The sequence below is a fragment of the Monomorium pharaonis genome, chromosome 2, assembly GCF_013373865.1.
Source record: "Monomorium pharaonis isolate MP-MQ-018 chromosome 2, ASM1337386v2, whole genome shotgun sequence".
NCBI classification, from domain to species: domain Eukaryota; kingdom Metazoa; phylum Arthropoda; class Insecta; order Hymenoptera; family Formicidae; genus Monomorium; species Monomorium pharaonis.
This window is the reverse complement of record NC_050468.1, coordinates 22,472,994-22,499,750: the sequence shown is the minus strand read 5'-3', so window position 1 is coordinate 22,499,750 and position 26,757 is coordinate 22,472,994. Positions and strand designations below refer to the sequence as shown.

Genomic DNA, 26,757 nt, shown 5'->3' with positions numbered 1-26,757 from the left:
ATATTTAGTTACTTATCAATTTTATATTTTGTTTTTGTTATCAATAATTTATATTACATAATTAACAATCGTATTTATCGTTTTATTAAAAAATTTAGTAGTAAAATTTTACATAAATTATTTCTTTTCGAAAATTTTGAAATTTTTTAAAATCATACATTGAATATAAAATGATTGATAAGCCATATTACAGTAATTTGCATAGTAAATGTTTGTAATGTATGTGAAAGTAAATTTGTATATTATTTTCCCTTGATTTCATCAAGTTTCTACCGCCGAAGGGATTAGGATTCCCCGAACACATTTATAGATAATGATTGCGTGGCTCGCGTGTAGTCGCGTAATAATAATTTGATTAGATTGTATAAGCATCACATACTCCATCATATTCCATCGAGGATTTCGTTTCGTCAAAAGACAGGACTAAGAGCGCATCGATTTTCACAGGAGTGCGTATGTATTATACATACAAGTATCTATATTACGTAAGGGTGACTGTTTATCTACCTATCTACTTTTATGTAGAAGAGCTGTTTTTATGCTCCTTGATGCAGAAATCTTCCTATACTTTACGCATGTACAGTCGCCTGCCAAGAGGGTAGCTAGATCGTTAATCGAATCGAGAAGAATAATTTCTTTTCCAACATTAAAATAATTAAATTTTCTATTTGGAGTAACATTTTTAACTTTGATTTATTTTGATTAAAGTTTATTTTTAAAATATTATTCTTTAATTGTACAAATATGATATCTAAAAAATTATTGTTATATTTATTATCATTATCCTTTAATTAAATTAAATTCACTTCGTTAAGTAACTAGTAAATAATTATAAATATAATGTATGTACATTAAAGCCAACCATTTCAAACATAGTTTTTTCATTCACGCAGTATATTTGATTTGAAGTTAAGTTAGCACAGTGATGTATCTTGATTTATTTTTCGTAAAAAAATATATTTTAATAAATTTAATTCTGTTTGTAATCAATGTTTAAAGTAGTTATACTTAAAGATCCTAACTATAATCATCTTTCTTGACTATCCTATTGATCGAGATGCTCTATTGTAAAATTTTTTCCAATGCGACATGATTTCTTAAGAGGGCAAATTTTCTAATTTGATTTCTACGTACGATCTGTTTTGCAAAAATAAATAAACCACAAATAAATCGAGACTAAATCGTTTAACAATCTTATACGATTCAGTGTACACGCCCTATTGAGGACACGTCGCAACTTCAGTTTAGTAACTTGTGAGTTATACTAGAGAAAGTTTCTTGTAAACCTAGTTTATTGAAATTTACGAATATAGTTGCTTGCTATAGTAAAATATCATTGTTTGCATCTGCACGATAATTCATTCATAGAGACATCACATTTTCTATAGTAACTATAGAGAAAAGATTTTGATAAGAAGCGTAGATGTATAGCATCAAGAGGGAATAGGAATATTTTGAAATTAAAAATAATTTTACAATTATCAAATTCACAATTATTAAATTCACTTTTATAATTTTGTTACATTGATTAACGTAAAAAAATTACAAAAGATGAATTTTTTAAATTTTATTCTATTGAAAAAGCATCTCTTATTCCCTTCCACGAGAAGTAGAAAAATAATAGCGCAATTTATGAGTTGTATAAATTTTGATCCGCGCAAAAGTGCATTTACATTTGTGTTTGTCCACGTTTTTGCACGAAGTTCATAAACATGCTAAGACAATCATTAAATACATAATAATCTCATGAAATCTCTTGTCGATTTAATCAAACGATTTAATCAAACGATAAGATTAATAGTCTTTCTTACCATTTCATACAAGCTAAAGATCATCTACTTCTCAAATAGAATTTGCTAGTTAGCTAATTAAATGTGCAGTGCGAGATTAATAAATTTTCGTAAAATTCTTCATACAACTTTGTAGGTGAAAATTCACCTACACAATTAAAAACTTTTTTAGATTTTTTATCGATTGCAAGATATTAAAATAATTGAATTAAAAATATTTTAATGTAAAATATTATTATTTAAACTATCAAAATTTTAATAACAAGAACTGTACTAAACTCGAATTGACACCTGGGTAAAAATTTACCAAAAGTAACACTTTAAAGTTAAGGATCAAATTGAAATGTTGATTTTCAAAGTCTGTTAGTTAATTATAAAAATTGTGCAATAAATGTGTTCGTGCAATCATTTTTGAAGAAATTAATTGAAGTACCTTTATATTTTGAAAAAGAAAAAGTGCAAGAATGACCTCGCAAAACACATTTCCGTCGAATGCTTTTTGTCGAAGCATTCAAGTGCTTTCGCTAGAAAAAAAAACGTGTAGCATGCTTATATCATTATACATGCCGCATATACAACACACACACACACACATGCACGCGCGCATTCAGATACACATGCATTCACCTGACGTTGTGACGATTGACTATTTTGCTCTGACTAATGCATTTCTTCCGCGCAGGTCATGATGCTTAAAGTTAGTCTGGCTTTTCGTGTGTCGTGCTGCCGCGCTGTCGTGCCAAAGCACGCGATACTTTAGCAAGAAAATCTCTGTCGCCAGGGTCACGCACAGGATCGCGACGTGGGAGCCACAACAGCAGCGGGAACGGTTCGGGCACCCCGGTGAAATCTCCGAATCATACGAACAACATCGCCGACCCGGTTCCGGAGAGCGTCACCGTCGAGATTCTCGACGGGAAGGCATAAGATAGGACCGTCCTAGCACTAACGATCCGATCGACAACACACACACGTTTCCCCCGTTTATCATTAGTCTCACATAGATTAACGCGCGGCGTTCTCTACATTGCATACATCGCCGTCCGTAAAAAAAAATATATATATATATCTTTAACCCGCGTATAAATTGGCCCGCTCGGTCTTCATCACGTTTCCGTTCGGTGGCTGAAAAGTAGGAATAAAAATTTATAACGTTCGATAATGCAAAATATCATTGGTAAATACTTCGCCTACATAAGTTGCGACGAAATATCGACGACTCGTGCCCGACGACGTCGAAATCTCGACGAGGTCGGGGTATAAATTATCAGTAATTGGGATTGCCTAAGTACTTATCGTCGCTGCTTTAACAGTAGCAGAAGGAACATCCGATAGATTAATTGCGATGAGTCTTCGCAGCGTGTCTCTCTTTTGATATAATTCAATATTCCTCTATCTAATAGATTCGATTTAAAAGAGAACACAATTGAATAACAATCATCAGAGAACATTAATTTTTTAAAATTAATTATCTTATTTGATAGAATATTAAATCAAAAAGTCACTTCAAAGATAGAAAAGAAACATAGCTCATTATAAGATACACGTAAACTGTCCGTAACGGAACGCCTATTATGTTGTTCTTAGCAATAGCATTTGTGACTAAAACTGAACGATTAGCGATCTACATCTACAGTATAACTACATCAGGTAGTGAATTAGTTGTTTGTATTGGTTTGGCAGAATGTTAACGAGCCGTTTTGAGAACAGAGACTTGTTTAACAAAAAAAGCGATTTGGTATGCGCAATTTAATACGCGTAAGTTGCGAAATATCGTAAACGATATTTCAGGAGAGATTCTATTTGGGGGGGAAAAAAACATGATTAAAGTTGAAAGAGAGATGGAAATCATCATATCTCTTTATACTGTGGCGACGTAATTCTGTTGTTCATCCGTCTATCGATGCAATTTCTCATCCCTTCGCTCCGTGGTAATCCGTTTCAATCGTTTCAGAAAAATTAATGCGCGTTATTATAATCGCGGTGACGGACAATTAATTATCGAGACACACTTGTAACGCGAGCACCTTTCGGACCAAGCGGTCTCCGCACCGCGCTTGATCGTTCTGTTTTAACGGGAATGCATATAATGTACATATGTGACACGTAATTGATACTACCGTATGGCAATCTGTATATCAATAGAGAACGCAATATGCACGCTCGCGGAATATCCCACGGGATACATCGAGAGGAAATATATGCGGTGATACAACACGGTCCGTTATGCTGAGAATAGCGATTGCATCTGACTGTAAATCGTCGGTCCATGTACAGGAGCTAATTCTCGTTACTATTAAGAAAAAAGTATAAGTGACAAGAATGATACAATAATGATAATTTTCTTCGACCAGTTGCTAACTCGAACTCACAGTATAGCTTACATTAGAAATTGAAGCGAGGACAAGTCATTCACAGTGTCGATGCGATGATCGATACGATCAGACGCGTATGCCTTTTCCCTGAAAGTTTCTTTTTTTTTTTTCGGTGTGTGTGTGAGAGAGACGCCGCGGGATCGAGACGTGGCAGGACGACAATCGCAAGATCGATTAGTCCTTCACATCGAAAGCGAAACGCTGCGGCTCGATTGGCTCGCGACAAGCCAACGCGAAAGGGACCAGAGGAGATAGCACGTCGCACGTTTTCGTCGGTGCAAAATTGAAAGTGAGATGCGTTGCCGGATTCGGTAAGCGGTGCCACGCGGCGGTGATTAAGAGTGCATCTGACGAATATTAAGCTTACAATCATAAGCGTAGCATTGAATGATAATCGCATCAATTAAACGTAATCAGAGCATGAGTAGACGACATTTCCTTGAGGTGCGTACAGATTTCACGTAGAATGAAAAAAAAGATAGTATGCTTATGAATTAAAAAAATTCCTTTAGAAACGTTTCTTTTAAAGTTTGTTTTTTTTTCTTGTCTATATTGGAGTGTTTATTATAATATTTACATTAAATATTGGCAAACAAAATTGAAATATATTAGAGAATTTGGAGAAAAAAAAGAAATAGAGAGGAAAGAACAAAAAGAGAGTTTCTTTTAAATAAATATATATTGTATTACAGATATATACTTAGAAAAAATCGAAGAATTGCAAAATTTAGAAAGCTCTAAGAAATTTTAGAGAAACTTTATTCAAATAAAAATGTTTTGTTTCTTTTAAAAAGTTTTCATTTTACAACAAGATCGATAAAAATCTGTGTGAAACACTACGCGTGTTTCTATCGAATTAAACGGGCAAAGGAACTTCGTAGAATGACCAATAGACACGTATATTTGTAGGTCATTTCATATAATAGTATGTATTGCGATTAGCATTGAGATTCGCAATATTCACGCGATTGAATTTCTTCTCGCAGCCAAACTTATCGCTAACGCGTCGAGCTCGCGAGTAATTAAATTTACGAATATTTGAAGTCCAATTTTCATGTTCGTGTATTGATAAATTTGATTTATTGAACACGCAGGTGGAAATGTTCGTCGAGCTCGATGTTGATGCAACACTGGCAACTAGCACTCGAAAATTTATGCTTTTCTCCTCATTATCGAGATTAAGCAAGAGAAAGAGAGGTAAAATTAAAAAAAAAAAAGAAATATATACACATATTAAGATTTAATTCTTAAAAAAAAAAAACATCAAAAGATGAATCTAGTTTGTAGCGGTCCAAAAAGCGTACGCATACATATAATACACAAGAAATTCTAAGATTTAGAGTAAGTATTTTAAGATCATGCGCGGGAACGTTGCTAATTATATTATCATAAGCTTAGTCGTTTATTATCGCTTTTGCCTCGTACAACTCCTCTCTTCTCTGCGACACGTGTTAATTGAGTTTCATCTCAAATTTTGCCCACACATCTCGATCGCTCGAAAAATGCTTGTAGCCTGCTTCGTAGAAATCGTAATGACATACAGCATTGTATTGGCGAATGTTGCGTGTGTATTTTTCACGTCCAATGGAAATCCGTTAAATTCTCATGTCTGGCATTACGCAGGAAGGAACCTCTTTGTGTAGAGCGACCAAACAGCGCGATTACACGCATCTTTCGACACAAAAGTTTGGACGCATGCGACTTTATACGAATATCTTATTGTTAATCGCACAAGAGTACATTACGGTATTTCGGGAAGCTTGCAATGTCCATATTCCGATAGAATTGTGCGGACAGACGAGCGATCGTAGCCCAGTGCGATTGTATCTCAACAATTTAGTGCCTGCGCTATCGCGTTCCTAGAGATAGATCTAAATTTATCGACCGAATTTATATATTACGAATACAAAAAAAATATATATATTATACACACAGTTACGTATAATTATCGTACGAGAAAGAATCTATAAGATATATTAATAAATGCGTATACACACGATTATTCATGTAAGCTTGGCACTACCTGCACTATATGTAGATTACTTCTGTAATGCCTAGTAACTGTCTCCACTCTGTGATTCGTGTTATTGCGTACAACACATAACTGCAATTATTCTCGCGGGCATTATCGTGATTATTGTTATTGTCACTGTTATTATTATTATTATTATTATTATTTTAATTAATAGTAGCAGTAGTATCATTGCTGTCGTTATAATCGCTCCTATCCTCATGAGGAGTGTCGAACGAAATGACTCGCTTAGGGTATTGTCGCCCCGCACCTGACATCGTCCGCGTTTAAATTCGTCTTTATTCGTGATATGCATCCTACGACTATCCATAGGTTCGCGCATCCGCGCGCGAATCAAAGGGAAAGCATCGTTATCGATAGTATTACTTTTAACGCGGCGATGATGCTTCACATAAGAGATGCGTGCGTGCGCGTGCATGTGTACGTGAGATGGCCAAAATCTAATAGATAACGGCCAGGCAGAATCTGATCGTATTCGTGAATAAGTATATCTAGCGTGTAAGTTTGGTGATCTTAACAGATCGAACCATTGACCGACGTCACCGTCGAAAAATCGGGACGGTCCGGGATCGAAATTCGGGGAAGGTTTCTGTTCGGGATCGCGCGATTTTTCAGGGCGCTTGACGTTCCTCTTCTACCTAGGGTATTACGTACAGTAAGTCTAACGAGCACACACACACACGATCCATCGCGCAAAATGATCTGCACAAAATCCTAATGAATTTTTCTCGAGCTTCAGGATATCTCATCTATAGAGTTGACGCTTCGACGATGCGGATATATGATATTCTATAGTATATATTTTAATCCGATATATCACTTATTAAGAGTGTATTCGCGAGCAAGTTCGCGCGCAGATGTTTTTCTCCGCTCTTAAAGAAACAAAGGAAAAGATGAAAAAAAATGAAAAAGCAAAACGGATCAAGCAGAGTGCCTATTCTTTATCACTCAAAAACGCTCGCTCACTTTTGTAAGTCTCTAACTTTAAACGAATTAAGGAATTAAGTACTTTTTGCACACTCTACTCTACTCCTTTCTTGGCAGAAGCTCGATGATAAAAAAAAAGATAAAATATAACATTTTCTAGCGCTAAGTACTTTGTAATGTTGTAAGTAATTTTCCTCGATGTTTGACGGATCGATTTATTCGATGATAAATGAACAATATGTAATTATGACATTCTCTTGTTAGAACTAATTTCTTTTTACACACAGACGCGTCTCAAAATGTATAATCAGATAGTTTCGATTTTAATTGTCAGCTCCCGCAAGCATTATTATTCACTGAACAACTTGTAAACGGGAGACTAAATAATTCTAGCAAATTTGTGGTATGCATTTAAAAAGTGTTTTGCATTGCGCATTATCGCGTGCCAAACCGATTCATTGCGCTATCATTAATCGATTACGGATTCCTAACTGCTGAAGCAGTCGCGAATCTTTTCAACGACCAAATTAATAGCAATGATAACTGTAGATTAGAACGGTCAAGATTTTCTTGATATCGTAATGAGAAATAGATAATGTAAATGTGAATACTAGGAGGAACGCGATGCCGTGATCCAAATATGGGGAAGTGTTTGGATCATCGCCCGTTCCTAGAAAAATATTTCACAGGAAAAATCGAATATAAAGAAAATTTCAAACTATGCAAATAATCTACTATTGTTTACTGACCAATATATAGTCGCGATTAGGAAAAATCGCTGTCGATTCTTAGAAACGATGAAGAATTAGTTTCTGTCTAGGGCATGCAAATTTGGAGAAGTTCAGAATAATTCAGAAGAAAGATCTCTCTATTTGATATCGATTAGTTTCGATCTAGTGTCCCATAGGTATTCAAAGTGTCGCGGATTTAAAGATCATGTCCTGAAATTGTAGACGTCAATGACCTGTCCTCCGAGGAACGGCGACACATAGTCAACACACTTGGTATAAACGATGATCATTTTAATTATGAGCACGCGATCGCGATCGTATTTTTTAATAATCTCAAAAAAAACGATCCTTCATCGAGTACAATGCGAATAATTGTAATTTACCTTACGAATTTTTACGTATCTTCGAACTCAGCACGAATATATTGTCACCCAAAATCATATATTCCTACACACAGATAAATATTAATTGCCGCGCGATATATTGTAGCTTGTAAGCCGACGAAGTAAGTTGTTTCTTCTCATAAGCGATGAAATTTGATCGCTAAAACTGCTTGCTCTCAAAAGACTATGCGGCATATGGTATTAATACTCTATTATTGAATAAGCTTTTGCGGATCTCTAAAATTCGTCATATTATACGTACCTTTAAACTTTGTGCTTGCTATTTATTATTATTCACAAGATAGATAGAATTACTTCTGTCTGTCTTACCGTTGCTCGATTAGCAAATCGTCAACGGTACTCACGACACATTGTGATCTGATCATAGGATATACATTTTTAATAGTACGCGTTCTCAAAATGATAGAAAATAAGTATATATACATACATACATATGCCGAGAAACACACACACACACACACACACACACACACACACACACACACACACACACACACACACACACACACACACACACACACACACACACCACATTACACCACACCACACCACACACACGCGCGCGCATATGTATTTATGTATGTATGTACTTGCACCGATGACGCGTAAATTACTGATCTAAGCGTAAATATTGATTAAAACTATAAATAAGCTCTATGTTACAATGCTAATTGATAATCTCTAAGAATATCTACGTAGCGATGGTTTTTAGAAAGCAACCGGAATTCCAAGAAATTCTCACTTGCAATCATATTGTAGGTCGAAGAATTGGTACCAGAAATAATTTGAAAGTGTGAAGCGTTATGTTTAAAAGACACGGTATGAGATTGGGTGCGGGTAAAATATAAACGCGAGTCCCTCTTTCTCAGATTTTCAGAATATTTTATAAAGTCCAGTATGTGCAAAAACAAAATGAATATCGTCAAATTACGTGATCTACATCGTAATTACTTGTATTAACTTTATTATAGCGGCTTAGCGTACCTTGTAACTTTATATCATACTTTTCATATTATATAGCTTACGACGATCAAATGAGTAATCTATAACAAATGTATCTAAAATTCAATTATTCTGACTCTTCAAATTCGTTTTAATAAAATCTTAATACACTGTATACAACATGCATTAATTTAATTTTCCTTCTTGATAACTAGCAAAAATAACAAGATTTAAAAGATACAAGATATAAAAAATATTAAAAATTCCAACTGTAATATTTAATTAGAAGGAAAATACTAATTGTAATGAATGATAAAGTAATATTTCTTTTTTCAAGTAAAAAAATATATAATTATAAGTTTTAATATTTTTTAAATCCTCTTTGTGATACATTCTTGCGTAACGCGTCCCTTTAGAAAATAGAAATAAGATATATTTATTATTTTTAAAGAATTCATTTACAATAAAGGAAAAGGATGCATTAAATGTAAATTAATTAAGAAAAACCTTATCAATTTATACAAATAAATCTAAAAAGGATAGAGAATAATATTTACAGAATTGTTAGATACATAAAATTTTTCATTTATATGAATTTTTTGCTCGCCAGTCGAGAAACTCGTCGAATTCAGCTTCGTCACCACTTGATACATCATCATTATTTTCTTGCTTTCTATCAGTACCCTGTACTTGTTCCATACGTTTTGCAAGATCCATTACTCTTTTATGAAAATTAATTTACAATTAATTTACAATCAATTATAATTAATTTTCTTATACATGCATATTAAAAAAATTTTAATAACATAAGATTAAAAATAATTTTACTTATTATTGTTAAAAAGATTACCTAGACCAATGCCTAATTTGTTCCTCTATTTCATCCAATTGCCTTTCTGTTGTAGCCTCCTCCTGATCATCAGCTATAATTTGTGCGGATTGCGCAGTTTCTTCCTTAATTTCCTTTTGAAACTTCTCCCATTCTTCTTCAATAGGGTCTTTGTATTCAACATTACGAACCTATACAATACAGTGATTAAAAATAAAACAATTTTTTAATTGTTAAATTTTTAAATAAGACAAATATATTACTGTACTAAAATAAGTATAACATTTGCTATAATATAATTTATCTAAAATATATTTTAATTTTTTTTGTATTTTCGTTAGTATATTTATACTTATAAAATTTGTTATAAATATACTTTTATACTGTACATTAATATAAATTTTAATATCTGCTGCTATAATTTATCTTTACATTCTTACTTTAGCATCCATCACTGGGTCGTCAAAAAAGCCTTCTGGAAGAACAGCTAGATTTGTATCTTTTACTTTGTCTTTCTCTTTTTCTTTTTCTTCCTCTTCTACATGCTGTATATCGACAGTATTAACAACGGAATCTCTTTCTTTACTTTCTAACTTTTGTGTTATAGCGGATGCACTATTAACTTGTTTTGAATTATCATCAAAAAAATCTGCTGGTAAATTTAAGTTGACCTGTGATACTGGCTGGGTTGAATTTTTTAATATTCCTTTTATCTTTTTATTCGCAGAAGTATTTTGAGATGGAGAGGGAGGTCTTTTAAATGTTTGAACATTTGACGCTTTGACAGTGTTCTCCGTTTCTAGTTTAGTCTGTTTCGCTAATACAACATTATCCTTGTGTACCTTGGAATTTAAGTGAACAGGCCAAACTGTTTCACTACGCACGACTGATTTGCATAAAATGCACATAAGTTGTCCTGAATCTGTATACGTGTTTATCAGATAAGGATATCTTCAAGATCAGTTATGTCACAAGTATTAAATTATACCAATAAACAATGCAATGTATAATAATATATAATAATATATAAAATACACTTAAAAACAATAGACAGACATATATCAAAATATTTTGCTTTATAATTGTATTGAGTTAATTTTAACTGTGATCACGTATTCATGTTTGTCAAAGTACTATAAACAATAAAATGTAGAAAATTCATATAAGTTTAATAAACAATAAGAGCTACCAATGCATTTTTTATTAATTTTTTAGTATAACGTGTCAACATAATCATTTTAAACTTTAAGAAAAGTATATTAACCTCAAATTGCACTATAATGTCATAAAAAAGGATATTTTGCCAACGGCGAATCAATCTTCTTAATTACACCGAATTTCTTCTTGTGTTCATTCATCGCCTTACGCAGATCATTCTGCGTCAGTTTTCTTTTTAAAGACATTTTCACTCAATTGAATCACTACATATAAAAAGACGCAACGAAAGACTTACAGGTTATGTTTTCGTTGCGTTTCATGGTCGGAGATAATGCCTGTGATTTTGTGGTTCTCTTCCGTGCTAAATCTGGAGTAGTAGATTATAGATAAACAAAAAAATATAAACAATCAATTCTTTAAATCGTCTTTGTTTATTTAATTTATTTCATTTTTTGATTATTTGTGCTATTTTGTCTTATTTTAAAGGTTTCTAAAAGAGCTCACGTAGAAAAATTAAATGTTTTTAGAAAAAATATTTCTATAATTATAAAATTATAACTTTTTGTATTTCATTTAATAAATTAAGTAATTTAATAAAGTATAAAATATATAATAACATAAATATAATAATATTAATATTTTGATAAAATTTTATGATTAAATAGATCTTTATAATCTGTTTAATATAAAATCATAAAAATATATATTTATAAAATATTAGAAATTTAGAAAACATTTATAAAATATTGAAGTAATTATAAATATTTTATGAATAGTAGCATTTTGTAACAATACGCATTTGTAACATAATGTTAATCATTCTCTCATTGATCTAGCTATTAATCATCAATATTGTGCTACATATAAATGTCTTCGTTTTTTCATGACAAAGACGATGGTGTAATAAAAATAATATTAATCAACATTAAAACAATTAAAAATTAATTTAAACAACATAAAGTTTGAAAAAATCGCAAAATAATCTTTCCAAAAATCTATTGTATTTTGGTCAATTTTTAACGATTTTAAAAAACCAAACAGCTTTAAAAAGATAAAAAAAGTAGATGTAGAACCAGGATAAAATAGATGTTGGGTATTGTCTAAAAAGTATCATTATTTTGACAAAGAAAAATTTAAAAAATTGATAGCTCAAAAAAAGGAAAGAATCAATAAAGACAATCAATCTTTTTTAAATTTACTATAAAATTGTAAAAAATGTTTATTGTTTAAATATGTAATACATTACTAAAATAAAAAAAAATAAAAAAATAATAAGATTGCACAGAAACCGAGTAAGTTCTACCACTTTTATAATCATTCAAATAATATATATTTTATTTATAATATTGACAAATTATACTTCTACTGTTAATGGAATAAAAACTTAATGCAATCGTGATTAATATACTATTCTGTTGCAAAATTCTGTTTAAATCAGATAATATACTGCTAATATTTTGTTCACGAAGTATTGTGTAGAATTTGTAACGTAACATAAAAGAGAAGCTTTAGTTTCTGGAAAGATTATTTTATGACAGAAAAAGATTCAGAAAAAAGAGATAGAATAGAAGACTCCTATGGTACAATTCTCTTCATTCTAATATGAATATAATAAATTTGTAGTTTATGTTTACTTTCGGAGAGATTGCCGTAGTCTCATACACTACCACTAAATATAAATTGAAATTCTATGGTGTATATTGTTACGCACCAGTTGCAAACATTTGAATTGTTATGCATGCACATTTAAAATTTGAATCGAGACAATAACTAAATTATATTTTGGCACAATAAGATCATAGAACCAACTGCGCTTAGTTTGTACTGACCGCAATCAAAAGCTTGCATGCATATTGTATAAGAAAAGTTATGCAAATTATCGTTGTTAGAGTTTGAGGTGACCATTGACTCTGAGTGATTAACTTTATAATAGTTCATGAGTCTTTCATATTTTAGTCGTCGCCATGAAGCGACTTTGAATATCGAACAAACGTCGCTTAGCGACATACATTTAAGTTCATATTAGGAAGTTATAGAATTTTAAAAGTTTTAATTTTAAAAGAAAATTAAGTTGTTTTTATTTCCCAGTTTAAATTTATAAAATGGAACTGGTATAGATTAATTATTGTTAATTAATCAAAAACATAAATTAATAAATTATTAAAAACTAGCTATGCCCTGCTACGCGTTGCTGTGGCTTTCTATTCTTATGCTACGTTTTTTTCAAATTTTCTTTGCTTTCGTTGTTTAACTTTCAAAAGTTGCTTTACTGTTGCTCTTTTTATTTTATTTTTGAATAAGCATTTATCTATCTTTAATAAATCTAATATTCATTTATTCACGTACTTCTAACTCACTTTATTTATTTATGGTCTTTGGCACTGTATTCAATTAATTTGTTTCTATTTATTGTTTTGTATTTTTATTATAATGTAATATAAATCTTATTTTATTAAAACTTTAAAATAATTTTTAATTAAAAAAACCGAATTTTTTTTTAAATACCCATTTTTTTAAATTAAGCATTTTGAATTAGAGTGTATGTATTTAATTATTATTGATTAATTTTATGAATCAATATTTTGTTATTTTTTTCTAAAAGCTGCCATGGATTTAGAAATCCATTCAAAAGACTGTTTTAAATAAGTTCCTTTTTTTCAATAAAATAACAGCCATCTTCATTTTTCTTATTACCTTAATTTAAACACAATAGAAACATTCTTCACCTCTCCCGGTCTTTCCCGGTCTCTCCCCGTCTTTCCCCGTCTCTCTCCGTCTTTCCCGGTCTCTTCCCGTCTCTCCCGATCTCTCCCCGTCTCGGTCTCTCCCCGTCTCTACCCGTCTCTACCCGTCTCTCCCGGTCTCTCCCCGTCTCTCCCGGTCTCTCCCCATCTCTCCCGGTCTCTCCCCGTCTCTACTCGTCTCTACCCGTCTCTTCCCGTCTCTCTCCGTCTCTCCTCGTCTCTCCCCGTCTCTCCCGGTCTCTCCCGGTCTCTCCTCGTCTCTACTCGTCTCTACCCGTCTCTCCCCGTCTCTCCCGGTCTCTTTCGGTCTCTCCCGGTCTCTCCCCGTCTCTCCTGGTCTCTCCCGGTCTCTCCCGGTCTCTCCCGGTCTCTCCCCATCTCTCCCGGTCTCTACTGGTCAATATAATTATTTCGAAATTATTTAATTTAAAATGATTTAATTTAAAATAATTATTATCATATCTATAATTATTTCGAAATTAGTGTCCGATTTTACCTTTTTTAATATCCTGTATTTGTCCTTTAAGATAAACATTTTTTTCAAATTCTTTATTATTTAAATTTTATTATTTAATTTATATAAATTCAAGCATTTATCTATCTTTAATAAATCTAATATTCATTTATTCGCGTACTTCTAACTAAATTCAATACAACGTTGTGTCAAAATTACAAAAAAATATTATTTAAAAAATATTGTTTAAAATTAAATTATGGCCATCATTTTTGAAACACACGATATTTCCAAAATCAGACCCCATAAGAACACTCCCGGTTACGAATGCAACATTGTGTCAAAATTTCAAAGCAATCGGTGAAAAACTTACGGAGATCTTAAATGAGGAACAAACATTTACATTTTTATTTATATAGATTATGAAATTCTCAAAGTGCGTTTTTCCCTTTAAGTGCGTTTTTCTTAAAACACTTTTGTAAACATTGGTTATAATAATTTAAATATATTTATTAATTAGTTTACAAAAACTTTTTTTTATTTTTAATTGTTTCATGAAATCGTCATATTTATAAATGTGTTTTTGTGTTACAAAAAATAAAGTGTTTTAAAATTTATTAATCAAAAATAAGAAATTTTGTAATAATTTTGTATCTTAACTTGATTATTAAAAACACGTTTTGTCAACAAAAAGCAAACACTATTTGTCTGTCTCTTTAAATAAAACTTTTGTATGGTGTTAAAAAATAACTTATTTTTCTGTTTGCTACACTCCTATAACCCTTTATGCGTCGTATGATATTTCATGTGGAGAAAGGGAGATTTAAAATGGTTGGAAACAATTTCGCAGTACCGTGTACAACTTTGAATGTTTTTTACATTTTTCATATCTGCGGTGTAAAAGTTATTCAAATCTAGATGCATTCAAACATTTATAAATTTCTATTTGCCTTATATTTTTTTTCACGTCGTTTGCTTGTGGATTATGACATTATAATATATTTTTATTTTAAATATTTTTGTATTAATTTTTTATGAATCTTATTAATGTTAAGTTTTATGTTGAAGGTTACGGTCCCAGTTATGCATCATTTAAATTTAAAATAATTTTTATTGATCTGTAAAAATTTAATAAAAAAAGTTTTAAAACGTTTTCAAACAGTAGTAAGAGTTGTACACAAAGTTGTAAACAATAAATATTATAATTTTAAAAAAAATTATTATTTATTCAATAAATTAAATGTTAAATTTTATTAAAAAATATTTGAAAATATTTATGTATTAATCCCAATTATAGGTAAATATAATGTATGTTAGTGCATATTAAATAAACATTAATGTACATTTTTTAATATATGTTATTATATATTTAATGTGTTAAATACAATATATTAAAAGTATCATAATTTCAAAAAAATGTTAATTCTGCTTTATTCTTTTAAATCAGCAATGATTGAAAAAGTAATTTTATTACAATCGTTACAAAAAAATTAAAAAATGTAAAAAATTATGAAATTTTATTAACATATGCATTTTTATAAAATATTTTAATTTTATCTATAATTAAAACTCGATTTATTAAGACTATTATTTTATATATGTGTATATATAATATTGTTATGTAATATGTTTCTTCTAATAAAATTGATATATAAATAAAAATAGTTGTTATAAGAAAAAAATGTTTTGTTGAAAGTTTTGTTGAAAAGTGACTATGTATTGTTGTTTATCTTATATCAATTAATTCATTATTATCTTGTATATTTGTATACAAAATTATAAAATGCAGTTATAAAAAATAATTTAAATGACGTTTTATATTTTATCTCAAAATATGTTAGAATAAAATATAAAATATTCTTTAAACTATTGATTTTTTGATAACTTTACTAATTTTATACATAGAATGTAATAATTTATATATATTAAAAGAACTATTACGTAAGAAAAATGATATAATTAAAAATAAATAAAGAATATCTAGACATTTAGAAAAATTTAAAACAAATATTAGAATGTCTCCATTCAATAATGTCTGTTTAATGCATTTTATATAAGACGTTTTTAAATAAAACAATAAGTCAAAAAACGTAAAAAAAATTCTACAATTGTATTAATACATGTGTGTTTGTAAAATATTTAATTTTGCCAATTTAATGCGGGATATTAATTAAGACTCGATACATAATTGAGACCGTTATTTTATAACTACAATTAACATTTCTCGCACAGTTCAAATTAACGGATCTCTGATGTGCGCGCGACTTCACGCGCGTATTATTCAAACTCGCTCGGGAGAACATAAACAATTCGGCGAACAATCTAACCGCGGTAATAATCGTCTTTAGATCGTCGACAGGGGGTGGTGCGTGTGGACGGACGGAAGACCTCGCGGAGCGACAGCGAGAGCGATTATCGGGTAGTGCCGGGAACAATCGAACGTCGTCGGGACGTCGGCAGGTGCACGACGGGGTTGTTTGCGCGGCGAGGGGACGCGCGGCAGCGGGAGCGGGAGCTTGCGAAGGTGACGTCACGTGGCGGCCGGCGGGCCAATCCGGGCGGCGCGCTACACTCCTGCCAGCCAGTCAGTTTTCCGGCTGCTAGACCAGGCGGACGCCATATTGCCCGTGGCCGAGTGGTGGCGGCGGCCGCCTGTGTGTGTTTATATCGCGTCGTTACGCGGTTTCCGCACGTTTTCGCATCCGTGGACCGTCGTCGCTGGCCGCGGATTCCCGTCCGCTGGCGTGACGTGACGGGGTGTGCGCGTCCGCGGTACGTGCCGTGCGCGGAAAACGGGTGGCCCCGTGCGGTTAAATCCCGACAACAAACAGTGCGCGCGGCATCCGTTCGTCGTGCTTCGCGGATCCTCTCACGCGGTAGTATTACGCGGACGTACCTCGGGGCGTACGTACATCCCGGTCGTACGTGGGAAGTGACAGTCTCGTTGCCGTCTGCGCCGCTCTCTGCGCTGTTCTCGTCGCCGTCTCCCTCTCTCTCTCTCTTTCTCTCTCTCTTTCTCTCGCTCTCTCTTTCTCCTTCTCTCCGTCTCTTTTTCTCTGTCTATCTATCTATCTATCTCTCTCTCTCTCTCTCTCCGCCGTCGTTCCGTATTGGACCGTTCCGGAGCAACGACAGCTCCGCGCGCCTGAAGTTGCTGTGTTCTCATCGCTCGTCTCGTCAACCCCTGCGAGGACCTCCACCGCAGAAGGATGCCAGTGCGTAAACAAGGTGGTAAGCTCGTACATCTCTCACGAATAATCATACTGTCCGACTCTGTCGTCGATTATTTAAAGCAGAAGTGTCAGAGCCACGGTGCGGGAGGGGCGGCTGCGGGTCACTCGGTCAGCTGTCGTTCGGGCTAACGCATCACGTGCGTCCCTTTGCTTTCCTCCTGCTTCCTCCCCCCTCTCCCCCTCTCCCACCCCTTCGCACAATGTCCGCAGCTTCCCCTCGTGCTCTCGCGTAACCCCTCGTTGCCACGAGCGTTGTCGAGTCGCGTCGCCTCACCTACGATTTCACGTAGGCGAACGACGAGGTGCAGCACGGTGGTCGCGCATGGTGTTAACGGAGGGGCGGTCAGGTGTTTAGGTCGCCGATCGTCGCTGCGCGCCGTCTCTCCCGCGACCTTGAATTCGCGCATGGCGACGATCGACGTTCGGGAAGTGACGTAGCTCGAGCAGCGTGCCCTTCGCTCGATCGCCGCCGCCGGTGATTCCGATGGCTGATGTGCGCGTAACTCGCGCTCCGGGGCATTGGCCACGTGTAACAAACTCGCGACCCTTTTTCGGAGTCGGCACGAGGGGCTTTTAAAGTGGATAGCTCGCTCGCCAGTCCCGTTAGTCCTGTTTCGTTGTGCGTAAATTTCGCGCGACGTTTCCTTGTAAAATAAATGTGCCGTTCGTGCATTTCTCGATCGCGCACGAACTAAATGTATACCGTGTTTCCGTGAAATTTGCGGAAGTTTCGCGAAATCGAATCATGAGCCACGCGTCTCACGTGGCAACCGGAATTGGCTGTTGTATCTCGCGTGACCTGAATAAAGATGTAGGAGGTTTTTCTTTTGAAATCATTTCTCGCAGATGCAATCTTGTCAGCTAAATCCCATTAATGTTGTTATAATTCTCTTACATCGTATTTAATAACACAATTAAAATTAATTTTATAAATTTAAGTGCCCGATTGCTGTGAAAATACTTTGATTTATTTTGTTGCTTAACCTTGTGTGGTACTTTCTTTTTATACGTATATATATTTTGTGAGAAATAAAAATCTCTTAATAGATACAGTCTCTTTTCAAGCCAAATATGACTCGTTCATCTTACATTTAACTTAATTTTTATCTTCAAAATTACATCAGTTTTACGAGAATTAGCGACATTAATATCGCAAAGATTTAATTTATAAATTTGTTTATTAAAATTATCTTCTCTTCATGGAAGAAATTCTGTAAGAAAATGTAAATTTCGTACATATAATCGTATCTTATACACGAAATATAGTTCGTCTATCTCAGATTTATCTTTGGGATTATACGAAAAGTTAATTGCATTAAAATCAAAATAAAACCAAAAAGCAGTTATAGAAAAATTTTTAGTATTCAATAATATTTCTCACAAATTCTGTACAATTCGACGAGGGAGGGATCTTATTGGCTTTTGCATTTCTAGTAGAAATTTATTAGCATGAGTATTAGACATAAATTATTTTAATATTGCGATATTCAAAGTTAAGAATCTAAAAGTAATGTGTTACTCTAAAATAATAAATTTTTTGAAATATTCTCATAATAATAAGTTGTCTAACATACTTTTTCCATGTTTTTAAATATTTTCTTGTTTTTTTTTTAAATAATGTAATAAAATAATTGACTGAATAGAACTACACAGTGCCTTTAAATATTAATAAATTATAAAATAATTGATAATATACAAAATGTAGTTAATAATTTGTACCAGAGTTTAAAATGTTACTTTATAAAAGTTAGGCGTTACTTTTATCGTTACTTAGAAAGTAATTTGTTACTTTTTTATATTTTGATGAACAATTTTTTATCGCTATTTGGCAGTTTAGTACGAAATATAATGATTTTGATTAATCACACAACATGGTTTATATGCATGCATTATGCATTTATAAAACAACGATAAATTTCCTTGTTCCTGCTACTCTAAAAATACTTCTCAGTCCCAACAATAATGGTTTATTTTATAAGAACATAGTTTCCAGATCGAAACTAACGACGCGTACTTTGAAGAACTAGAAGATGCATATAAAACCTTATCGAGCAATAAAATTCCGCTGTGCCACGTTCATTTACCTCTCTCTCCCTTTCTCTCTCTCGAATTGAATTGTGTTACCAGTACACCGCGATTTTTCCTCAATATATTATTAATCGCATTATTTTCACATTCGATTCTCATGCACGAAATCGTAGCGGCGGAAGCCTCGATATCGGGGAACTCGATGAGATCGGGGATTCGATGTGGACTAGGTTGGCTGGCGGCGTGTTGCAATAATCGCGTCGTCGCGTCGTCGCGTCGTCGTCGCGGCATATAAGCTGCCGTTCGTTGCTTGAACGGGGGCCAAGAAAACGCAATAATTTCGGCTCTAGGCGGGGCTCCCTTGCCCGTGGTAATGCCGACGTGTAACTCTCACGGCCATGGGCTCGGTCACCACCAGGCGTACCGACGATATTCTGTTCTCGAAATTGCATCGCGCTTCCCGGTCGGCCTCGCTTCTCGACGCCGTATTTCTTCAACGGCCTCTCTTTAGAGTTGGAGCGTCAACCTTGCTCCATAATCGCGAGATTTCAAATTTTTCGTTCCCGCCGGCGATGATCCCATATCGACATATAATGAAGCGGATTCTTTATTACACACGCGATTGACCGTATAAAATTGACTACGGCATTATAAATACGCGTAAGATTCTTTTACTTATAATACGATTCTGGATAGTTTTATACAAGCATTGACATTTTAATGAAACGATTTGCTGCCGACACACCGAAGCGGAGTGCACTTAAAATGTGTTTATTTTGCTTATTCTTATCGGAAATTAAGTCGAAGAATTTTGCGAGCCACGGCGAAGACAGCGATACTTATTAGATTTCCCCTCTCGTTTCTTGCAAACTTACTAAAGTGCCGCCGGCGTTGTTTTGTTCGAGTGATTCTCCGCGTGGAAAGGAGGCCATCCTATTTTTGCAGAATTTCCAACTTAATGCTCAGACGTAACTCACTTTGGCCATTTAATTAGAATCGCGATGTAGGCGACGATGTATAGGTGTTTGCTTAAAAGCGCGTTTCGCGTGTAGAGTTTAGGTCGAATTTAAACCGCCGTTGTGGTTTGGTTTAAATTTAACTTCTCGCTTAAAGTCGCGTGAGCGACAGCGATCGCGGGGCCGTGAAAATCACCAGGAGTATATATTTAACGTCAATTCAATGTTTAATTGTCGTCGGGGGGAGTAAGGGGGGAGTGAGCGGAGGATCGATCGCGCTAGAAACGTATACGGGATGGATGGGTTTCTTTAAGTCGAGATCTCTCTCTCTCGGGGAAGTCGGAAGCGAAATTCGAGACTTTGCGCGAAGCCAGCCCCGCGCTACTGAAAACGAGCGATCGCTTTTAATAACTTTAGGATTCGTCTTTGCCAAATCTAACTGTGGTAACTTCTGCATGCGATAATTTTCCTCGCCGTTAAACCGATTAGCAGGACGCGAATGTGGAAACGTGATATTATTTCGCACTTCACCGAGGGTCGTCGTTGTGCGTTCGTATACGTCGTACCCCCGTTCGAAGGATAAGAAAGGCGCGTATAACAAAAGCGCCCGGGTTCCTTGAATAGCGTGCACTTTATGACGTCCTTGCATGGAGCCGTGCAAGTTCTCTTCTGAGGTTTAATCTCTGGATGCCATGTGTTTTGCGAGCGTGGTGCAGCAGCGCGCGTCAAATCGTCGCCTCGCGCGAAAAAAAAAAAGAAATCGACAGTGGGAGGGGTGAGGGGCGAGGGGGGGGGGTGACTTCTCCGCTGCCTCTCGGTCTTGTCGCATTCGGGTTTACAAATTTTTGCAAAAACGTCACTCGCGCGACGCGATCACATTTGGGAGAGTGTACGTTGTATGGAGGAATAACGATTGTACGGCAGCACGTGCCACGAGAGAAAACGAGGTAGAGGTAAAGGTAACGTATTGATTCTTTTCAGCTATGAACTTCTGCGTATGTAGGCCAACGGCGGATGTATCCAGAAGGGTATTCGGGCGTAAACAGCGTTAACGCTAAAATAGACACGTTCATTGTCGAAGCAGCGATGCAACTTCGAAAAATATTTTTTCTTTTTTTTTTTTTTTTAAATAAAAGACTTTTGCCGCGGCAAAAAAGCGCGGAGAAACTTCCATAGACTCGTCCTTTTCTCTAATGACTTTTAGGTATTATAATATAAAAATTTATATTTATATTTATATAAAGTTATTCCTTTATATCTCTGTGCGAGTCGCTGTTTGAGAATACGTGTTATATCCTTGCAGGATCTTGCATTCTTGCATTGTCTCGTCGGAAGTCACATGTTATATTTTATTTTTACTAATTAGAATCGTTGGTATTTCCTTTTTGTATGTTCGGTTACTTGGTTAAACGTTGAGTTGCAGCGCGCTTCTAATTTGTAAGACGAGACACGCGGCAAGGTCGTAACAACGATGGTTTTCAATTTCTGCGGTGCATGCGTTTTTGTAGACCCACGAAGACGTAGAGAGATAGCAACACGGGGGAGTCGTGGATAGTTTATGGCTCGCTAGCTCGCTCAGCCCGACAACCTGCGGGCTTTATATATTTACTTGCTACATATACTACACTGTGCAGGCATTCACGTATAGTATACGACTGCATGTGATCTTTCACTCCGTTATCGACTAATTGGGTATCGTATTGTGTATGTTGTTTCAGGCTAGCTGTTATATTATACACTTTATCCCGACACATACGGATTAAAAATAAAGAGAACGCGTTAATGAATTACAAAATTTAGCTTGCATTTTTATTGTTACAATAATTGTACGTGAATTGTTATTAATTAGTTGCGTTAAAGTAATCATCCACTTTGCGGTAGATATGAAATTAGTTGGATTTAACGAATGATTTAGACTATATATGTTATTTGAAATTAAAAATTTGACATATATACTCTGTAGAATTTTTTAAATCTAAACATTAATTTTTTAGCGGCAATATTTACAACGTTTACTTTCTACACAGAAGTATATAAATCAGTAAATTTTGGACTTTTTCAGTTTAGTTATACTTAAAAGTGGAACTGTATATAGTATTTATTACTGAATATCATCAAAGAGACTAGAGGCGTCGACAAAAATCAAAATAAAATAATATTGATAGATTCTTATAAGATTTTTGAGGAAAATTAATAAAATTTAATAACAATAAGACAATGCCAGCTCCAGGAAGTTAAAAAAAATTGTGATTCTAATATTACCGTATGTTCGAAGGAATATATTTTTCCTGTGACAAAAGATAAATATTTGCAATTTTCGATAAATTTGCGAAATGAGGTCGCAGAGTGACTTCGAGCGATTCAAATTCGAATTCGACTGTTGTGTCTGAAATATCGGGAAATATCGCGGAGACCATGGGCGTCCTATGTGCCGGCCCTTTGTTCTTACACAATGTGTTATTACTTTACCTTCGTATATATATGCGCAGATACACACTCTCCCGTATGATAGAAGACGCGGCAGTGAAGGACGAAAGAGGAGATGACGTGTCTGATAATGAGAGCAATGAATGGGAAGTGGGGCGAGAGCGCATATATGCACACTCTTCCCAGAGCAGAGATGTGCCCGCCGTGTTTTACAGGAGCTTAGATATTTACCTATGTACCGTTATACGTACAGGGGATGGTAGGCGTGGTGTGTAGGCGTGTTTCGATGGCCCGGTTTGTCTATAGTTATTGCCCGTCGTACTTTACGGCGCAATCTTGCGTGTCCGGGAAAAAGTTTATTACTTTCAGCTTGCATATTTCCGTGTGGAGTCTTGGAGACTGCACGATGCTCAGTCGAACGCTTTTGCTGCAGCTGTTTGCTACGATAATGCTCCCGCGAAGCATTATAAATATTGTTGTATGATAAAACGATATACGATGTGTTACTTGATAGTAGTTCTGTTTCAAAATTCACATATTCTTGAAACTTTTGATTATAAACTTTGCTTCTGTTATTCCGTACGCGGTTAAAACATTTGTGTCAAATTTAATATATAATGCATGCTTTGAACGGTCCATTTACATTTTTCTGTTAAAAAAAAATTTTACAAGATGAATAAATGTTAAAATATAATTTTGTGTGAAATATAATGTAAAAAATTAACACAAAAAATGTAACACTGATATAATTACGATACAATTCGAAACAGATTGTGGAAACATATTTCTTTAGTAAAATTAATATTTATAATGTGTTATTTATATATAATATTTTAACATACATACATTTTATTCATTTAGAATTTACATTTTAAAGTTATATTATTTTATATTATTTGTTTTTTTTTTAAATAAATTGTATTGTTTTAATCAAGAAATGTTGAATATTAATTTAACATAAAAATTCAAATAATGCAATTATATTATGTTAAATTATTGTTTGGATATATAAAAAATTTAACACAAAAATTTTAACAATGAACAGTTTTAACAAATACAAAATATTTTCAGGATTTATATTCGTGATTAATGGTGATCATCGATTGCACATTAATTAAATTTCACGATTATTGGATATTTTGAGATATTTCTCGAGCAATCACACATGGTGAAATCAACGTTCCGCAGATAATAAAATCATTTTGGGAGGAAAAAATTATCAGCGACGTAACAGAATAAATTTATATAATATTTTGTGCTTGTTTTTCTCACGAAGAAAGGTCACACTTACGAACAAAGGTCACATAACACGAGCATGGGGGAGAAAAAAACAAACTAATTAATTTTTTTAATAATAATCACGAGACGTTTTAGCTTAGTCATTTTTAGTCCAATGGTGTGAAATATTAAGAATAAATTTATTCGACACTATCAAATAACGTAAAATATAATAGACGGCAATGCTAGACGGCAACGAAAGAGACTTTATTACTTCCATTACTACATACTACGTATGAATCATTAATACTTGTAAGAGCTTATACGGAGCTCCCTGCAATGCTTCCAACAATGATTTCAGTTTCTGTATTTTCATCGTACGACGATAGTATAATTCGGCGAGCTTTATAATAAAGCACTGCAAAACTCTGTTGTTACAAACAACGGTTGCTTATAACCATCTATAGCTTGGTACTCAGTTATATTCAGCCCGTGACGACACCCGTCACCATTGTTCTCAGCGACATCGTCGATCGAGAGTGCTGGGTTCTATTCTGAACCCGTCAAAGAAAATAGACATTTCAGCGAGATTCCTCGCAGACGTTAAATTAAATACGTGTCCCCGTTATCCTCGTTAACATCTATCTCATCCATTCGTAAAGTACAAGTCTGTCACAAAAAGAGCCGTACGAAATTCTATCCACGTTCAGCATCGAAACTTTGCTAACGCAATTAATCCCCTTACAATTTTTACGAATTTACAATACGATATTAATTCTAAAATCAAATCTCCTTGAATTGGAAATCAACCGAACGGCTCGAGTTCTCGGTACGAATCCATCGAGGCTAAAGTTGTCGCGTCGGAACGAATTTCGATCGTTCTCAATTAAAATCCAATTAAGAAGTTTTCGTAATGGGTGATGCATCGATCTCATGGGTCTCGGAGTAATTTGCGGTGCTAAAATAAACGCGAACGCGACGTCGGGCAAGAAATATATTAGGATCGGATTTCGTGCGTCGATTCTGAGCAATTCTAGGAATACACCTATTCGCAGGTGCACCTGTATACCGGGGCGCTTGTGTAAGTTTTGCCGAAACAATTCTCGCCGGTGCTTCCTGCGCGCGAAGTTCGTAGATATTTCATCGCATTGGTTTCTACCGTCAGGCCATCGTGCATCGGGGTTAACCGACCTCGTTAATGTTCGTTCAAGCCAGCAAGTATGCGCGTTGTTCCGCCTTTCATAACTTCCTATCCCTTTCCACTTCGCTTTCTGCGCGTTTGCTTCGCTCGCGGTGTTAATCTCGGGCGGATGCGGCGCGATTAAGCGCGCACAGCTGCGATTTTGTTTCGACTTCAGTTTTGTGCTGCAAACCGGGCTTACGTAACAATTAACTCAATGATTTGGAATGATATACAGTAGGAATTATTCTGAATTATTCCAATCAGAATTACTCCGTTTTATAGAAAGTATTATAAAAATCTAGGGAATAATTGAATAATTACGATCGAAATGCGTTTTGAACAGTTCCATAGTATGTTATATACTCTGATATAATTTAAAGTTAAGAAGAGTAGATGAAATTTAAAAGTGTAGCTCTCGATATTGAGCGCTTTATTAATGTACAGGATTGAAAAATGTTTCTCTGTTATCTAGAAGAGATTTGCGTACTAAAGTTATTTTTTATTATATTGTCTGTTATTGATTTGTATGCAAAAATAACGTTAGAAATTATAGTTTGATGTTTCAAGTACCTACATTTTTATTTGAAATGAGAACCACTTTTTGTATCACTTGAAAGGAAATGTGTAACGAATAGAATTTCGATTTATCGATCAGATTGGCATAATTAGTAGAAAAAGTTGGCTCGAACAGTAATGACTTGTGTATCCGCGTATATGCAATAACGAATTATACTATCGTGCCGAATTTAATAAAGCAGTAGACTGAAAGAGAAATGTACTCACAATGTCGACGCACGTGAAAAGGTCGACAAACTAGATGCGAAGTTGAAAGGCACCATTGCTGTGTTGGGCGGAAGGGTTTTTCATGTCCCGGCATTATCGGGTAGAATTCTTGGCAAGACTCCTCTTGATCGAACTGCAAAATGACTGAAGAAAGAGGTTGGGGTTGGTGATTGAAAATGCGGACTCTCTATTGAGGTTTTGCGAGTAAGCGGGTCGATGCTCTTGTACGGATCAGTCGTATTCTGGTGCATCGCGGAAATGGATTAATAACATCAACAGAATGTGAGAAGTTAGTTAAGTGGTTACGGGAGATAATCCAGATAAGCCTGGAATGTTTTTTATTTAATTGCGCTTCCTGGTTACAAGTTACCCTAATTTTTTATGTATATAAGAAAACAATATTCTTCTATGTGTCTCGCACAAAACACGCGCTAAAAATATGTATCTCTTATTTTCAAGTGGTTCGTAATGTAGGTTCGAGGCTTGTCAAGATCGATGTTGAACGCATTCTGAATGTTTTCTTGAACGAAATTCTGAATGGCG

The 26,757-nt window shown here is 34.5% G+C and overlaps 3 protein-coding genes across 6 annotated transcripts in view; 2 read left to right on the top strand and 1 right to left on the bottom strand.

Annotated features, from left to right (window-relative positions):
* The window catches only part of LOC105828349, a 33,918-nt gene extending 26,666 nt beyond the window's left edge, over nucleotides 1–7,252 (top strand). For 2 of the 4 annotated variants that reach the window (XM_012666623.3, XM_012666624.3), the window contains exon 6: nucleotides 2,572–7,252. In XM_012666623.3, the coding sequence (XP_012522077.1) occupies nucleotides 2,572–2,717 (146 nt within the window). In that variant the 3' untranslated portion in view covers nucleotides 2,718–7,252. Of the gene's footprint in view, nucleotides 1–1,207; nucleotides 1,240–2,472 lie in introns of those variants that run through there. The other 2 variants (XM_012666625.3, XM_036283274.1) reach the window with 2 other exon arrangements.
* Nucleotides 4,264–11,692, bottom strand: LOC105828347 (zinc finger protein 830). Its single transcript, XM_012666622.3, has 4 exons — nucleotides 11,330–11,692; nucleotides 10,471–10,960; nucleotides 10,052–10,221; nucleotides 4,264–9,922 (listed from the first exon to the last, which is right to left on the bottom strand). Exons 1-4 carry the CDS (start codon nucleotides 11,431–11,433, stop codon nucleotides 9,784–9,786), a joined length of 903 nt encoding a protein of 300 aa, XP_012522076.1. The 5' UTR covers nucleotides 11,434–11,692; the 3' UTR covers nucleotides 4,264–9,783.
* Nucleotides 11,693–16,492: 4,800 nt separating this feature from the next.
* Nucleotides 16,493–26,757, top strand: part of LOC105834482 — a 289,072-nt gene continuing 278,807 nt past the window's right edge. Inside the window, exon 1 of the mRNA XM_036283272.1 lies at nucleotides 16,493–17,617. Coding sequence (XP_036139165.1) covers nucleotides 17,596–17,617 — 22 coding nt within the window. The 5' untranslated portion in view covers nucleotides 16,493–17,595. The remainder of the gene's footprint in view (nucleotides 17,618–26,757) is intronic.

Bases quoted from the DNA above. Each gene is read 5' to 3' on its own strand.
- LOC105828347 (XM_012666622.3), bottom strand. From the start codon at position 11,433: ATGTCTTTAAAAAGAAAACTGACGCAGAATGATCTGCGTAAGGCGATG. The intron at 10,961-11,329 runs ATATCCTTTTTT...TCTGATAAACAC, and splicing joins ATTGATTCGCCGTTGGCAAA to GTATACAGATTCAGGACAAC. The intron at 10,222-10,470 runs GTAAGAATGTAA...TGTATTGTATAG, and splicing joins ACCCAGTGATGGATGCTAAA to GTTCGTAATGTTGAATACAA.